Consider the following 18,736-nt stretch of genomic DNA (forward strand, 5'->3'; position numbering starts at 1 on the left):
GAGTGCAAAAAAGCATAAACAATTTCCTGCACCCACCCACCCTTTATCCTCACAACAATCCTGTGATCACAATAGTGAATGTGTTTTGGTCTTGGGTCAACCCCCGTTGCTTGATCGTTTCTTAGCACTGCTGCCACTGGAAAATGATTTTAATCCAACAATTAAGCATAATTATATTGTATAGTTTATGGCTCATATGGTCACTGCTCAACAATGGAAATAATGCTATTTAGAGATAGCATTCAATAATGTCTGGGATATAGCCCTGTCTTAATGTCATACACAACACAGACAAGTGATGAGTGTTGCAGTGAAGAAAGACTGGTTCAAGAGGGTGGGTGGACTATACTGAAGCATAATAATCACATAAAATGTAATGATTCTTTTAAGGTAATTAATTCATTTTCCGTTATCTATTCTGAGTCATAAATAAATAAATATTAAATACCTTCATTGGCATTTAAAATCACTGGGATAATTAAAAGAACAAGGGTGAAGCTGTCGAAGGTCATAAGGTCACACTGAGTGTCTGAGTCTATACTAATTATTCTACTTTCTGCAACTGGGTTCTGTTATGTTTACTCAAAGCTGCTGTTTTGTTTTCTTGAAGTCAATAAAAAATATTTTTAAAAACCAGCATGTGATGTTGTGATCACCCTGTGATGTTGGACTGAGAGAATGAAATTGACCCAAGGTCCACTAGCGATTAGGGATTAGAACTCAGATCTCTCTGATGACTTAGCCCAATACTCTAACCACTACAACAGAATGCTTTCATGCCCTGTTTGAGAGTGCCCCAGAGTCATGTTTTGACTGTTGTGAGAAGCAAAACAAATAGCTAGTTGGATCTCGAGTCTGGTCCATCCTAACTTGGAGGGCTTCATGCTGTCCTGCAAAGAAAATGCTACAGTTGTATGAAGGACCAGCAGCTTCTGTAACATTCCCGTAAGTTGTTTGTGAGCTATAAAAGTAGCAAACATGAAACCAAGGACATTACATAACATTCCTCTTGGAAAAAGTGGAGTTTCTAGATGATTGACTATAAGCAAAATATAAAACCTTTTAATTTTCTTTTTAAAGGACACATGCATTCTTTCTTTTCCTTTTCTTTTTTAGTAAAGATCACATAGTCTTCAACTGGTTGGTTGGGAGCCACTGCCACAGAGGTATGGAACCTCCGAACATGAGTTTAATTGGGGCATAAGGTCTCATCATTTGTCCTAAAGACCAATTCAGCCAAATACCCAATATCATATAGATATGACAGCAGGTGTGGGCAGGTAACTACAGGACTTGGATGAAAGGGTGCCTGCAAAGCCCCCTGCACAGGGCTGTTGGTGCTTGGGAAGCACGGTACAGGCATTTTTGCAGAAGTTTTATTTCAAACCACATAGGCAAAAATGGGCCACCAAGTGATTTACAGCTTTACAACTGGGCTGTCCCATCCAACTGCCAAGCTTGACCCACAAGTGTGTGTGGAGATAAAGATCCAGCCCCCTGGTCAGCTCCAGTTCCCCATGTCCAGATCTAAGGTAGATCACAACAGAAGCATTACCTAACACTATACAGATATATGCTAAAATATATGAGGGGTAAATAAGAAATGAAGCCTCAGATGTGCTTGATTTAAAGGTGGCTCCTAGGTCCGAAAACGATATTATGAGAGAGCAAAACAAACAAACAAACAAACAAAGTCAAGCAATGTTTTGAAATATTGCAGTTTTCTTCAACTCACTGTGAAAATTCGACGCCCAGTGCGGTCAAAGGCTACACAATACACAGAGGACAGATGCCCAAGAATTCTCTTGTGCATCTTGATGTGCTGGTAGAAGGACGAGGGGAACAAATGGCTGAAACGCCCATATCCAGTTGTTTGCCTGGCACAGATTATATTTACTAAAAGCGAGGGAGAAGGGAAAAACACAGTTATCCCAATGACTTAAACTGCTGTAAATCTACTTATCCACCAATAAAACAGAGGCTCGCATGGCAACCATTAGAGCAGTATCAGGTGTAACAACAGGTCTGGCCTACTTATGGCTAATATTAGTTGAAAACATGTAAGGCCATCTCGGAAGAAGTCATGGTGGGTGCAAGGGGACTACAGAAGCGCCACCCTCCCACTGAAAAGCCCCTACACAGTATAAGGGCTGTTACAATGTGTTGGCATCAGTAATACAGGCCTGCCAGTGCCAGATTTATGGTCTGCAGGGCCCTGTGTATGGTCCTCTATATTCTTGCGCTCAAAGGTGATTTCACCAAAACATGCTGGGTATTTCACTACAGTGGTACCTAGGGTTAAGAACTTAATTCATTCAGGAGGTCTGTTCTTAACCTGAAACTGTTCTTAACCTGAAGCACCACTTTAGCTAATGGGGCCTCCTGCTGCTGCTGTGCCGCCACACGATTTCTGTTCTCATCCTGAAGCAACGTTCTTAACCCGAGGTAAAATTTCTGGGTTAGCAGAGTGTGTAACCTGAAGCATATGTAACCTGAGGTACCACTGTATTTTATTAAATGTATTTAATGCCATTTTGAACATTGCCTCTTTTTTCTGCTCTTGCTTATTTTGTTAAGCCTCCTGTTACTGTCATTTAAAGCTGTTCCTTTCAAAGTTTCTAGTTTTTTAAATAAGCACTTTTATTTTTGAGCCAAGCTTCACATTCCATCACTGTTATACACATACATATCCAAAGTTGGGTTTTGAGATTTTTTTCTTGTTTATAAACAAAATTTAAAATTATTTATTTTTACTAACGTTTCAGGTTTTATTTTTATTTTTGCTCAGTAGAATCATTAAGTGTTATCTACTCCCACCATAATATCTTTAAAAGAGGTCATCTAGATGGTGAGTCAGTGGATGCTGTTTGCTCACAATCAGGATTTCATTTACTGCCATAATTCAGCATCTACAAATTAAACAAATTCCCCCAGACAAACATGTCTAGGGAATGAATAGTCCTGCCTTTACAGCAAGAGACTAGATAGATGTATTTTTGTCCTTTCCATTTTTTTATAATACAACTTTTTCTTACAGGAAAAGTAAGTGCATATTTTAATGCATTCTACATGTACCATGGTAGGAATTGCTGATGATACTAATAATGTTCTGGCTGGAAAAAAAATCACCTGCCCCATTATATTAATGCTCTTTCTATGATGCCATAAATCTAAGTTAACTTTTGGGCTAAAAGAAAAATTTCCAATATAAGAAGCCACTCCATAAATAATAAACATGCACTTAAACACTGTAAGTTATTCCTTACCCACATTTGGTGGTTTTGAATAGTTTGAAGGTACTTCAGGGGGCCTTCCTCTGTGGAGAGCTGCAAATGCTGATACTTTCCAAGCTGTGTGCCTACAATCTGTGTGAATAAGATTCAAAGCTGGTAAAAAAATTGAGCTGAATGCTTGAGTTCTACAACCAATACTGCTTTGTTTTGCCAGAACTATGAAAGCCGTGACTTCTCTGAGCTCGTTCTCATTCCTCCCTTCTCGGCAAAGCTATTTCTGGGAAATGCTTGTACTTATTCAGAAAAAAGCTTTCAAGAGACGCAATGTTGCCTCTTTCAACATTTCATTTCAACTAATTACTTTCTTTCTGTCTATTTGCCCATTTATTTTCAATGTTAACCAGAAGTGCAATTTATGTAAAAAACACAGAATAACATGTTATTTTCACTGCTTGCTTTATGTTTGTTAAGTTTTTTTTATATAAAGTTAAGCCGCTTTCAGGGCCTCTGTAAAATGATACTAGAGGTTTTAAAATATGACAAAGGAAAAATGCCACATATCTTACCTTTGGCTGCCCTTAGTAATGACTGCCGTCCCACTCCCAGCAAAGTCTGCACCCCAAGCACACTCTGTGGGATCTCCTTATCCAATAAAGGTCCAATGCGTTCACAGATTTTGAGAAGATAGTTTGGAGGGATGTGAGCATTGGCTGCCACCTAAATTATTTTTTAAAAAGATAATTAATGTAAGAGCTTTTCTTCTATTTCCCCAACATATCAGCATTTTTCAGTTTATTGAGTGCCAAGCTCCTGTTTCGTATTTATCTGATTACAAAGTGGAGGGAAATGTCCTCTATCCCACGCCTAGCACAGAGAGTACCTCAAAATACAATGCAGTAAAAGATGAAAGGAAGCAGCACATCTGCACCAGCAGTGGTGCAGGTACAGCCTTTATATTCACTGCAATTGGGGAGGCACTTTTTTCCAAAGTGCTTAACTTCCCAAGACTGTTAGGAATTATTGTTGTTGTTGTTTAGTCATTTAGTCATGTCAAACACTTTGTGACCCCATGGACAAGAGCACACCAGGCACTCCTGTCTTCACTGTTAGGAATTTTTTAATTTTTTTATTAAAAAAATAAGCTAGAAAGCTTAAAAGCAAAAACAAACAAACAAACCCAAAACTGTGCCCAGTTCCTAAACTGCTGTGAATAGCAGTCTCCTTTGAACTAGTGCTCTCAACCACAACATTCTCAGGTGAAGAAGCTGCAGACACAGAGGACATCATGGAACAGAAGGAGGGTTTGCTCTCAGAATCAGTCACAAATATCCCTATCTCCTTGGGAGTTCCAGTATCAGAGAAGCCTGTGATGCCAGTGCCTCTCTGCTTGCATTCCTCAGACTTCAAGGAATCTAATTTGGAGGCCACCTAGAACTTTGGCCTCCCTCATGCCTTTTAAGAGTTGAGACTCTATTCATGGAGCAAGGAATGTTGCTCAGAGGAAGCTGCAATCCTCTTTAAGGCTGACTGGGTTTTTTGCTTGTTGGAGCAACATTCAAGCCTGCCCTGTCCAACTGCCACTCAGAACTGCCCAACTTGCTTGTTGCCTTTTGAATTTTGATCCCTGCTTTGCCTATTCTTACTTAAATTGACTGACCCTCTGCATGTGTGTCCACCAACCTTTCCTTGACCTGACTTTGCTTCCTAGTTTTAGAACCAGTGCTGGCAGTATGTGGCCTGTTGTTCCTAGACTCTGTGCCAAGCACGAAGGCCACACTTGGGCAAGAACCCAATTCCACAGCTGGTACTGCTGCCTAGGACACAACACAGTAATTGAGCTAATACAGTAAGCCTGCAACTTATGCACATTAAACTTGTGTACATTCAGGTTTACACACATGGCAAAAGATTAAAAATTAGAAAGGAGGCAGAAAGGGGCAGGGTGCTAGGGAAAATGGCATTGGCAATCCCAGCCCCCACTGAACCCAACTATACACGATTCTGGCTTTAGGCACGATCTGCGGAATACAACCACATAAGTTGAATTACTATACAAGATTCTATGAATGTGCAGCAACCCCCAATAAAGCTTCAACCCTCCTCCCCCAACGTCTCTGACTATGTCTTGATTCAGGCATTGCACCAAACTGCAACTTGTGCTTCCAAATGAATAGGCAAATAGGAATTTGGCAGCTGCTTATCTGCTTTCATAGAAATCTGTCTCACACCAGATCAGACCATTTGTCCATCTAACCCTGCGGCCTGGTGCACACTTAAAAAGCCATGATTATCAAGGTCAAAACCGCGCCAGAACATACTGCCTGGTTGCTCCTGCTTCACTCCTCCCCTGGTGATCATAAAGCCATGGTTTGTTCTTGGCTTGCTGATCATAGTTTCTTGGGGAGAAAGAAACCACAATCCTGGTTCAGCTGTAACTACAAGTCAAGGCTTCATGGCTTGTTCCTTCTGTCTGTGTCAGTGGAGAAGCCAAGTGGGAGTACACTGGCAGCAGGCACGAGCAGTACTGCTTAATCCTGCAAAGCCATTGGCCATGGCTTATCATTATGTGTGAACTAAGCTTCTGAATAGCAGTGACTATTTCTTCTTGGGCAGAAATCCTTTCCCAGCTCTACTACATGAGCTTCTTTTTAACCAGAGATGACAGAGACTGAACCCAGAAGCTCGTTAAATTCAAAGTACATGTCACCAAACTTTCACTTTTAATCTGCTCAGAAGTCCCATTTCTATGGTATGATCAACTCAGAAGATGTAACAATGTTCATAACTATGGTATCAGGTCAAACAATAATTAAACCAAAACACAATTTGATATTATATAAATTTATATCAAGGAACCAGCTAGTTGAGAATATCTGAACCATATTTAAAAGATTACAAGTGTTCCCCCTCTTCCACTGCACACACCAAACTAAATTGCATTTAAATGTCACTGTTAATACTAACTACGGCTTGAGACAGGTTTTGAAGAAATGGTATCTGCATATAATTTCAACTATTTAAAAACTTTTTTTTTTTTACCATACCTAACACCAGTAAGTAGCATTTCTGTTCAAGCTGTAAAGTAAATGAAGTGTGGAAAGACAGTATATATAGTGTCTGCCAATAATTATAAACTTTACAGCCCTCAATTCCCCTGTGAGGATACCCTGAGTAGACACAACATGGAGGAAGTCAATCTCTACTACTGAACAGATTTTTTTTATGACGGTGAACTAAACATTGAGTTACACATATAATTCTTCTCTGTGTAGACAAAATAGAAAAGGGAGTTAATTCTTACTTATAGCTATTTCACATAAAAATGGTTGCTTTTGCCTCTATGTGATCCTTCCTCAGGTAGGGAATTATGTGGGAAAATGTACTTTGCTGAAATATCCATGGTTTTGGAAACTCCAAGAAATGCAACAATAAGGGTAATCACACAAGCACAATGAAACAGGCTTGTTGTAAGAGTCATAGAGCAAATATGCAACCAACATACTAATAATAATAATGTAATAATAATGTCCGCTTCATGGATCACTGCCTTGCCATGGCGAAGGGGCTTGAATAACTCAGAAGCTATGAGCTATGCCATGCAGGGCCACCCAAGATGGACAGATCATAGTGGAGAGTTTTGACCAAATGTGATCTACCTGGAGCAGGAACCGGCAAGCCACTCCAGTATCCCTGCCAAGTAAACTCCATGAACAAAGACAACAGGCATATAGTGCCTGGCGTGCTCTGGTCCATGGGGTCACGAAGAGTCGGACACGACTAAATGACTAAACAACAATAATAATGCAATAATAATAATGTATTTCTTATACCCTGCCCATCTGACTCTGATGCCACAGTCACCAGGAAAAACAACAACGGCAAGAACACCAAACATTAAAAGCTTCCTAAAACAGAGCTGCTTTCAGATGTCTACCAAAAATTATATAGTTCTTTAACTCTTTGAAATCTGCTGAGGACATTCCACAGGGCAGGTGTGACAACTGAAAGTTTCCCTGTAGTTTCACTTCTCACAGTGAACAGACTGACAGAAGGCCCTTGGAGCTGGAACTCAGTGTCTAGGCTGAATGATGGGGATGGAGATGCTCCTTCAAGGACAGGCAACGGCCGATTTATGCACGTCCAATTGGTGCATGATCCCACACGAGTGCACAGTACCAAACCCAATGTGACCCTAAAATGTCACTAAAAGAGCGGAACAGGGAAAGCAATGGGTTGGGGTAGAACGCTTTACACGGGCCCTGCCAGCATAAGCAGGGCTCCATGCAAAACATGGATTGTCTGTATACAAGGCTGGAGTCCTGTACTACTTTGAGCACACAAAAACCAGTAGAAAATAATACCATGATATGCAGAATTTAAAATAAACCTAAGCTGACTGGCTGCAGGAGCTTCCTGCAGCCAAACAGAAGCCGCGCTTTGGTTTCCGAACATTTTGGAAGTCAAACAGACTTCCAGAACGGATTCCATTTGACTTCCAAGGTACAACTGTATTAGGAACATTTGGCTATTCTCTTCACACAAATTAAAATATGTTGCGTAATCAAATTTTGCATTTTAATGTTATTCCAAATTCTAACATTTATAGCTCTTTAAAATTCATATAAAATGAGGAATCTCATAATTCTCACATGATTATATAATTTAGCAGTGAAGTCTCTTACTATTTATTGTTAATTCACCAAAGAACGAAGGGTGGAATACATAGGTCTCCCATTTCTCCCTTCACAATACCCCTATGAGGAAGCTTAGGGTGAGAAAGTGCTGCTTGCCCAGGTAGGAATTTAAACCAACTAAGTCAGGAATGGAGAACCCTTTTTGGTCTGAGGGCTGCATTTTTTCCTGGGCAACCTTATGGGGACCACATGCCAGCAGGGCAGGTTCACAGGCAAAAGTGGGTGCAGCAATGAATATAAGCTAAATTCTATACACGCTCCTCCATATCCTCCATCCAGGCAAGTGAAAGTCATCATCGGTCAAGGCAAAACCACTCAAGGAGGATGTGAAGCAGGGCCTGTGAGGGATGTGGCCTGAGGATAGCCCCAAGAGCCAAACAAAGAGGACTAGAGGGCTGCATTTGGCCCAAAGGCCTGAGGTTCTCAACCCCTGCTCTAAGGCAAACATTCTCTAGCAACTTTGCCACACCAGCTCTCTTGCAGACAAGGGAGGGGACAGGGATAACAGATCAGAACAGCAACCTGCCTAAGGTTACCAAGTAAATCCTGCGGGTAAGCTAAAATTTGAACTACAAACTTCACAGCTTACAAACTCATTAAACCAGATCTCAGCAAGTATCTAGCAATTTACACCTTCCCAATAGTAACAAATGCCCAAGGTAAAGGTAAAGGTACCCCTGCCCGTACGGGCCAGTCTTGACAGACTCTAGGGTTGTGCACCCATCTCACTCTATAGGCCGGGGGCCAGCGCTGTCCGGAGACACTTCCGGGTCACATAGCCAGTGTGACATCGCTGCTCTGGCAAGCCAGAGCCGCACACGGAAACGCCGTTTACCTTCCCGCTAGTAAGCGGTCCCTATTTATCTACTTGCACCCAGGGTGCTTTCGAACTGCTAGGTTGGCAGGCGCTGGGACCGAGCAGCGGGACCGCACCCCGCTGCGGGGATTCGAACAAATGCCCAAAGTAGCTTATAATACCATGTTCCTTAAAATCCAAAAGCTACTTAAAAAGCTACAGTAAATAAGGAACAGCAGTAAAACCCAGGGCTTATAAATGTTGCAAGTGTGCTGAATCAGTGGGCACATTTGCACAACCAAATCTTAGATTAATAGCAAGCAGTGGACAGCTGCTCACAGCCCCTTTCTTGTGCCCAGATGACAAGACCCCATTCTCTGCCTCACTGATGTGGTCCAAAAGAAAGCAGAGCACTACGTTTGGTACCAGCTTGGCTGCAGGAGTTGCCAGAAGGAGGTTATAAGGCGCCATCCAACCATATTTGTGCAGGATTTACTGCTTTTCTTCTCCCAAAGAAGTTTAGGTTCAGATTTTCCTTCTCCTAGATGGCTATCGCATTTTTCACCCTATAGGACGCACTTTTCCCCCTCCAAAAATGAAGGGGAAATGTGTGTGCGTCCTATGGGGCGAATGCAGGCTTTCGCTGAAGCCTGGAGAGCGAGAGGGGGCGGTGCGCACCGACCTCTCTCACTCTCCAGGCTTCAGGAAGGTATCCGCAAGCCTTGGGAGCCCGCGGGAGTTCCCGCCAGGCTCCCACGGCTTGCGGAGAGCTGCCTGCATCCCGAAGACTGGGGCGCACTGAGCTTCGGGCAGATATCCGCAAGCCTGGGGAGACCGGCGCGACTTCCCACCGGGCTCCCTAGGCTTGCGGATAGCAGCCTGTTCTGGGGGCTGGGGTCGGGGGAAGCTCGGGCTACCCCCGCCCCAGCCCCGCACCTGGGGGGGAAATATTTTTTTTTCTTTATTTCCCCCCCAAAAAACTAGGTGTGCCCTATGGGCCGGTGCGCCCTATGGGGCGAAAAATACGGTACTTTCCCAGATTGACAAGCCCCATCTGCCCCACACTTCTGTCTACAGCATGTGCAGAAACCACCTTCTTGATCGTTGGACTTACTATTGGTCCCCTCCGCTCAATCCGCCACAGCCTGTCTTTGAATACAAGGGAAGTCTCTAACTCACCAAAGGTTTGAGAGAACCATTGGCTACCCTCACCTGGTTTAGCTAGTCAGTCAAAGCAGTTTCCCAGGTGTAGCCAGTTTTGCATGCTGACAGCTTCTAGGAACCACAGGTGAGAGCTGAGTGCAGGGTGGAGACCAAAGAAGACAAACTACCCCCCAAGAAGCACAAAGTGTTCCCCACCAGAGGTACTACTGCACATAAAATCATTATAATAAAAAACATCAGAGCACTAGCCCTTTCCTTAAAAACAGTGAGTTCCCAAGGATTTCTTTAACTTTTAAAGTTATAATGTAAATTTGTGGCTCATGGCAAGAAATTTTTTGAATAAATGCTGCTTGTTAAGTAACACTGCCACAGCGAAACACATTTAAATCAAAGGTTGGGAAAATACTACATAGTAGCACAGTTTTCAAAGAAAGATTTTTATGCAGGTAAAATGATTTCCAGTTGTTAAAAACAACAACAATAAATCCCCAGAGCACTAAAGCTGACAGATTCCTTACCCAAGGTATTTCTTATATCTTGTTGATTTTTTTTATTGGCATATCTGAACTGACATATTCACAAGGAGAGATAATTTGCCAAAAATCTCATGTTTAAGTCTCTGTTCCTCTTTTTAAAGAACCATCTACACAGATAGAACACGGATACCTGAACAAATAAAATTATCTGGCATAGAAATAACTTTTTTGATTTTTCAATATCTGGTCTAAAAACAATATAAACTTCAAAGGTATAGAATAAAATAACTCAAAGGTACTGTATAGAATAAAATTCCAGACATGTATGGAAATCAGATGCCTAAAATGGCATCTGGGGGGAATATTTTTCCAGGGCTTTTTTGTGGGGCGCAAAGCAAGGGCTCCAGCTGCCCATGATGCCACTGCTGTTGGTGCTGACCACTGCCTCCCTTGTTTGGCCATGCATGGCCGTCCTGTCAGAGAACAGCTTCTCTGAGATACGGGTGGAGTGCTAGGTAGCAGCGGTGCTTCGGCATGTGGCGGCGGTGCAGTGTCCTAAGCGCAGCGGGCTCTTGCTGCGACCACAGTGCCAGCACCTGGCATGTCTTTCCCAGGCATCCCTTCCAAAGTCTGCCTGCCCAATGGTTCCCACCATTTCCTGCAGGTAAAGGGGAGGAAACGTGGGCTTGTTTGTGTGAAAGAGAGAGTGTGTGCACTGTACAGTTGCGGCTCTTTGGGCGTTTTTCTAAAAAGAAAGACGGGAAGCCTAGTATGCTCTCTCCGCCGCCCCCCCCCCCAGGTTAAGTTAGATCAGGGATAGCCGACATGGTACTTTCCGGACATTTTGGATTAAAAACCATTAGCCCAAGCCATCATGGCTAATGGTTAGGCATCATGGGAATTATAAGTCAAAAACATCTGGAAGTCACCATGTTGACCACCAGTAGATGAGCAGTAGATAATCCTACCCCCAACATTCTAAAAAGCAGGAGAGATGTAGAGTTCTACTGCCAAAAGAATACCTGTATTCTACTAGTCAATAAGAAGGTTGTTTGTCTAGTTAAGTATCACGTGTCTATGCACCAGGCATACAAGTTACTCCCCTCAGAAAGTTCAGTGCTCCCAACTTCACAAACAAGGACTTAAGATGAACCCTGCTGCATCAGGGAAAGTACTGTTCCAACAGCGATTTAGTTGTCCACTGTAAGAACAAGAAGTTCTTGGCTATGGCCTGATCCATCATTGCTCTTCTTATCAGGCCAAAGGTCCATCAAGTCCACCACACTGCTTGGTACACTGGTCAACCTGACCCATCTAGGGAGCTCACAAATTGGAGAATGAAGCAAATAATGTGACACACACAGCCAATTCAATCAACTGGTATTCAGAATAATACTGCTTCTGAAGCTCCAAGTTTGTTTCATCTGTGTTGGCTACAAACTATTAATCTATCTGTCAAAAAGCGATCAAAGCCCTTTTAAAGATAATTTAAGATAGTGGCCATAATCATATATTATGACAGGGAATCCCATAAATTAATTACATCAGTGTAACCTATACAAGTGATCCCTCTTTTTATTATTATTCTTTTGTCCTGATAGAATTGTCATAGATAACTGCCTAGCTGACCAGAGGCAGAATGGGACAGGCAGGAGAATAAAAACCAAATTAACCAAGGTCAGAACAAAAGATAGCTGGGTTCTGGTGGCTCAGTACATTTAATGCAGTGCTGCAAATCAATAGTTACCTTAACTATTTGCAAAGTGAACAACTAAATAGCGCAATTTGTTTTCACCCTTGGTATGAAGCCCTGAAAGGGTAGACCAGAGGCCAATTAATCTGTAAATAAAAAGCCACTTGATTCTAGCAAACAGGTATGATTGGACAGACATTTGGAGTCCTGGGTATGTCAAGATAAGGAAGAAACAAAACAATGAAGCTGCTTTGTTTTGTAAAAACAGCTGCCAGTAAAGAGAATGGGGAGAATATTCATGCTTCTTAAACAGGATTTGTTGTTATGCAGTTGATGGTCCAACCCCTTTAGCAAGAGGGCTACTCTGATTACACTATAGTTCATAAGCAGAACCCAGGGGTCCTACCTTGAATAAAATATTGGGGATCCCAAGTAAGCCTTTCCCCCACATAATCAAATGATGCAGTGCATGGACACCATCTGAATGTCAATGCCTATCAATATTTTTTATGGGGTGGCTAGGAATTGGCTCCTATGGCAGAACCCCATCACCACTAATAGCTTTGGGGCAGTCTTGCCTCTAGTCTTCTGAGCTAGAGGAAAAGCTGAAACCATGCAATTTTTACTCAGAGTACACCCACTGAAATTAGAGGACCTAAGTTTGTCACGTTCATTAATTTTAATAAGTCTACTCTGAGCTGGCACTTGTAGCTAATGAATTATATGACATCATGACCATCTAGACTTTTTGCTATAATTTACATATTAAGACACATATACTCTTTATTTGCATTATGAAGGAAATAATATCAACCTCCCTTACCTGGTGCCTGCAAAAGCAACTGAGACAATGTATGCATGTAAAACATTTTTTACACTGAAAATGTGCTACAAAAATATTTGATCCACGATCCTATCTGCACTTGCTCTGCAGTCTTCCTCCAGAGATACCTTTGGTCTCTTTTCAGGGCAAGTTAATTATTTCAGCCTTGTTTGTCTTCTGCTGGTCTGTGAGAATTATATTTTATCTTGCTGTTTTGATTTTATTTACAAAATTGCCTTTTACTACATATTTTAAATTTAGAACACTACTTGGAGAGGGACTTCAGTCTGAAAAGCAGTTGAGACTTATTAGAACATATCTGCACAGTGCATTGCACATCGTATTGTTATTGTTCTTCTTTGCATATATACTCCTGACTACACTAGTAGCAAACTAGTTTAATTCCCAAATGGCAATGTATTAGGGGCTTTATCTAAAGCAAGAGCATCTGCTCCAGTTTAGATAGTTACAAAAAAGTAATAGTAGCTCAGTGAAAAGCATCTGCTTGCCTGCAGAAGGTCTCTTGTTCAATCGTTGCATCTCCAGGCAGGGCTGATAATGTTCCCTGTCTGAAATCCTGGAGAGTCACCAACAGTCATTGTAGACAATACTGAGCATGATGGATCAATTGTCTAAGGGTATAAAGCAGCTAACTAGGATCCCAAGTATGAAAATGACTGTGCTGATGTTGTGCTTGTTTGTCAAAATAACACTATTTACCCTAAGGCTCAATGCCAGTTCTGACACTATCCTTTGCATCTTCAGAATGGGTCAGGAGTAGTTTGGTAGATGCCTTTTAAGTAGAACTACAGATTTAGAAGAATCATATCTAGTCAAAAGGCCTGCCAGTATGCAGGGAATCCCGTACTAGCTTTGTATATAAGTCCACAAAGACAAGCACACAAACACCCCAGAGCAAGGAGACTCGGGTCTGATAATCTACTCATCCAGGCAAATGGTCAACTCCAAGTCTAACACATCTCCAATAAATTATCATCCAGCTTTTTCTCGGTAAGTTTAAAGCACATCTATATATGGACTCAAGAAACTTAATAACTTTATAGGATAGGCAGTTCTCAGTACCTTCGGATTGCAGCTCTCAGGATTACCTGGGCAAGGCAAAACAAAAACAAAAACACAACCTTATGGGGTAAAAAAGGTTGTTTAAAAGGTATTGCCTCCGTTTAAAGAAAATATAACTTGAAGAGAGTGCCTTAGCTACGGGGGGACTAGCATGGTTTTTTGCCCCAGGTGAAGCCTCCAGACAGGCACCATTGAGGCTCACTGCCTGTCTGTGTGAATGCAAATGTGCATGGAGGTGCCAAACGGGATCTTTGACCTAGGTGAAAAACAGCCTAGTTTCATCCCTCCTTGAACACCTTGCATTGGTCTATTACTATAGTCACATAAATTAAAACTAGGCATGGCTCTATGAAGTCAGAGATCCAACAACTAGATCTGTCAACCTCTAGCAACTCATATTCACAACCATTTTTCTTCCACTATAGAATGTACAAATGTGCTGAGTGCATGGTCATTTCTAATTATAACCACCAGTATTGGTTGAGTATATTGTTCGCTTGCAGCAATAGAATAGGAGAACCTTTCCTTACAGAAAGATTCTGCCATGTAAAATAGGTGTCACAAGTACTGGTAGCAATTACTATAGTATTTGCTTGTGTAAATATACCAGCCAAGTATTAACAACCATACTCCTATCTAAGTAATATTTCATACCTATAAAGCTTGATCATTGACTCACAATCAAAGGAAGGTTTCCTGAAATGAATGTCAGAAATATTTAAGTACCTTGAAAAGTCAGTGAAGACTTAAGAGAAATTAATCTGATCTCCTTAAATTCACTTTATTCCCAGTCATAAGATCAGCAAAAAAAGAAGAAATGCAACTTCTTGCTTATAAGAAATTACCGTATTTTTCGCCCTATAGGACGCACTTTTTCCCCTCCAAAAATGAAGGGGAAATGTGTGTGCGTCCTATGGGGTGAATGCAGGCTTTCGCTGAAGCCTGGAGAGCGAGGGGGGCGGTGTGCACCAACCCCTCTCACTCTCCAGGCTTCAGGAAGCTATCCGCAAGCCTTGTGAGCCTGGGGAAGTTCCCGCGGGCTCGCAAGGCTTGCGGGCAGCAGCCTGCAGCCCGGAGCACAGGGTGCCCTCCGGAGGACGCCCCGTGCTTCGGGAAGGTGTCCACAAGCCTCCCGCACCCGGCGGGAGGTCCCGCCAGGCGCACGAGGCTTGGGGCGGCAGCCTGCATCCCGAAGCACGGGGCGCCCTCCGGAGGACGCCCCGTGCTTCGGGAAGGTGTCCGCCAGCCTCCCGCGCCCGGCGGAGGTCCCGCCAGGCGCGCGAGGCTTGGGGCGGCAGCCTGCATCCCGAAGCATGGGGCGCCCTCCGGAGGACGCCCCGTGCTTCGGGAAGGTGTCTGCAAGCTTCCCGCGCCCGGCAGGAGGTCCCGCGGGGCTCGCAAGGCTTGCAGGCAGCAGCCTGTTCTGGGAGCTTGGGTTGGGGGAAGCTCGGGCTTCCCCCGCGCCAGCCGCACGCCTGGGGGGGGGGGAGAAATAATTTTTTTTTCTTTATTCCCCCCCCCCAAAAAAAAACCACTAGGTGCGTCTTATGGGGCGGTGCGTCCTATGGGGCGCAAAATACGGTACAAATCTTGCCACACAATTCTTTACATGGTTTTCCATCAGTTGTTTTTCATATTCTAATTGTACTGGCTTGTTTCTGTTTTGCCTCTGCCGGTTTAATTTTCCTGCTGGCGTTAAAAAGACAGTGGGTCGGGGGAGAGAAGCTTGACCTCAAATGGTGGAAAAATTAAACTGGGCAAGGACAGAAGGGTCCATTCAAACAAACGAAATCATATTCTTTCCTGCTTACAAGTTTTCCCTCTCATATCTAATTTCAAAAGCCACACTCAGCAACCTGGAAATATGGAGGTATGTTTATATTACCCAGTGAGATGAAATATGTTGCTAAAGACCAGCAGCCCATCCTTATTAGCTTCCAAAAAATATAATATTAGGTATAGGTTAAGAACTAAGGACGAGGAACCCGTATCACCCCAGGTGTTGTCAGAATAAAACTCCCATTATTCCTGATCACTGGCCATGCTAGTGGACCGTTCCCCATACATGAACTAAGGGATGGAATTAGCCCTAGTGAGCAGCTTCAGAACATCATTTATAATATATTACAATTTGAAGCGAAGTACCCACTAAACAGTTGAACATGCCCAGTGGCAATATCAGGGGTCCTCAAAATGTCATAGGTAGACAGTGGTCAATGAGATTCATTTAGCTAGTCCACAATATGGCCACATTAAATATGCATATTTTATTGCTTCCTTTTTCCTTATATTTTATTGTATTACAACATGAATTCTATGGAACGTAAATTATAATAAAATAATACAATCTATAAGAAACAAAAAAGCAATAAAAATAACAACATCATACAGCATCTAGCATAGTGCATTAGTACAAGGCTAAAAGGTAAAGGAGCAAAATTTTCAGAACTACTTGTATTCTGCAAAAAAAACATAAACCTATGGAATCAAGGTGGACAGAAAATACATCAGTAGGGTTTAGATCAGAGGTGTAACAATAGTCTTCCTTTCCTCAGGCGCCTCTAAATTAAACAGGAGTACCAGACATAAGAGATAGGAGTTTATAATTCAAAAAAGTAGTGAGCAATTACACTAACTGCTACAGTACCAGCAGAAGCAACCATACAATGTTGACTTTAACATCATATTCCATATAATGATCGTCACACACAGCAACTGGCATACTCCAGCATTTGATGACATAGCCCATTTTAGAATCAAAACCAGAAATGTATTCTAAAAATATGTAATATTTTATACTCAGTAAATCAGTTCGCACTAATACACTTCTCACAACTCATAACTTGATGTGCCACATTATCATCTCACCAGCACAAATTGTTAAAATGAAATGAATCCAAGGATTGCTCAAGGATTGCCTTCCAAGAAACTTTCAGCCCTTCTCCCTATTTACATTCCCCTTTTGATCAGCAAGAATTACCATTCCTTTATTTCTCAAGCAAATATGAATGTTTCCCATGTTTAAAGCAATGTACTTCCATACTGATCTTCACCATTCATAAGCAAAACTTAACACATAATGACTCACTCTATAATTTGTTTACATTCTACATTTTGATCTAAAGTGTAAATTAAATATCTATCAGCAAATGCTCTGTTTCCACATAATATGGCTATGCAGTGAGAGTGTAGTATTTTTCTTTCGAATGCTGCAAAAAAAAAAAAACCCTTCTGTTCAGTTCCTATCTTTAAAGCTGCAACCAATCAGCAGGCAACTCTCATTTGCAAACACGGAACTCCAGCTTGGTAGGTGCAGAATCATTGGCCTGAGCTTTGTACGTGCCCTCAGATAACCCTCCCCGTTCCCCAATTCACACAAAAAATAAACCAGGAACCCCTTCCCAAGTGACTAATATTAACATTACTTTTCCTTTCTCCCTCGGCTGGAGTAGAAAAGAAGGAGAAAGGCAATAACTCTGCCATATCTTCCATAGCTGAAGCAACCCCGACCCCACCTGCAAGTTTAAAAGCCAGCCTTCACTCACCAAATCCTCAAAACTTCTTCGATGCTCTTTGCCTTGCCAATCCAGGCGCCTTGGGATCAACTGAGTGGGGCGGGGGAGGAGGTGCAAGGAAGAGATACAGGTCTTGCAATTAAAAGCGCGTGCGAAATGGAGAAAACAAATGATTCCCTTATCTCCCAACAACTCCCCCACTGATTCTTACAGCTGCATGCCATGTCACTTACACTCAGCAGATGGGTGTAAAGAAAAAAACTTCTGAAGATAAAGGAAAATAGGTTTACATGTAAAAGCTGTCCTACTTGGTGTGGGAGAGAGCCCTTTACATTTCGTGCAGCTTCTCCTTTGTTGGCCTGGAACAGTTCTTCAGAAAAGAAAGCCTATCTGGCCGTTCCACAAAGCCTCTACTAGCTCCTTGACCAAAATATACCCACTCTCTCACTCATTTGCCACCCCAGGGTATCCCACAAGCAAGCACTACAGGGGGAAATAATGCTCCTTTCCTGAGCAGATAAAAACTGCATGTACTGTGTTGTCACATTTGGGGTGGGGTGGGGGAAGGGTGGAGGAAGAAACCAGGACTGATAGTAGCAACACCTCCCTCTTTCTTTCTTTATCTTTTTAAGAGCCAAATGAAAGGTCACCAAAAGCAAGCACTGTTTCTTTAAATTGAGACAGCTGCTCCGTGAATAAATATAATTTAAAAACAAAATAATAGGGGGTGGAGACGGAGGCTTCGTTGCAAAGGTGTGCAATTAATACCTATCCCAACAAGTTCTTCACGGATAGCAAGATTTGTGGGAAGGGGTTACGAACCAGGAGGGCATTTGCACGGCTACTGAAGCGAGGATTGGGGTCAAGGACTGAAGAGGAGGCATATATTAATTCGGCATTAATCAATCCCTCACACACAGCCAAAAAAAAAAAAAAAAAAACCACTCAGACCACATGCTGGGACATTACCTGGTGTTCTTCCAGCTCCTCCACCAGCACCTGAGGAAAAAGACATACAGATACACACACAAAGAGCGTGAGGGGAGGCAATAGAGGTCCCTTCCCCACAACCCCCTGACTTAAAAAAAAAAAAAAAAAACCCAGCTCCATTCTAGAACAAGACCGCCGCCGCCCCCCGACCGACCACCACCACCACGCTAGGTTTTGCCCACAAACCCTTCACACCTGGGCAGATTGCTTGCACGGTCCGGACTGGAGAAAGCGGGCAATTAGGTAGTACAGCTCTGAGGAGAAGAAGA

At 42.5% G+C, this 18,736-nt stretch overlaps 1 protein-coding gene across 1 annotated transcript in view; it reads right to left on the reverse strand.

Annotated features, from left to right (window-relative positions):
• Nucleotides 1-18,736, reverse strand: part of BRWD3 (bromodomain and WD repeat domain containing 3) — a 76,506-nt gene that overhangs the window by 57,357 nt on the left and 413 nt on the right. Inside the window, exons 2-7 of the mRNA XM_028714801.2 lie at nt 18,663-18,721; nt 18,447-18,476; nt 17,508-17,567; nt 3,800-3,950; nt 3,267-3,365; nt 1,736-1,896 (exon numbers count right to left, since the gene is read on the reverse strand). Coding sequence (XP_028570634.2) covers nt 1,736-1,896; nt 3,267-3,365; nt 3,800-3,950; nt 17,508-17,567; nt 18,447-18,476; nt 18,663-18,721 — 560 coding nt within the window. The remainder of the gene's footprint in view (nt 1-1,735; nt 1,897-3,266; nt 3,366-3,799; nt 3,951-17,507; nt 17,568-18,446; nt 18,477-18,662; nt 18,722-18,736) is intronic.

The sequence above is a fragment of the Podarcis muralis genome, chromosome Z (genome assembly GCF_964188315.1).
Source record: "Podarcis muralis chromosome Z, rPodMur119.hap1.1, whole genome shotgun sequence".
Taxonomy (NCBI): Eukaryota; Metazoa; Chordata; class Lepidosauria; order Squamata; family Lacertidae; genus Podarcis; species Podarcis muralis.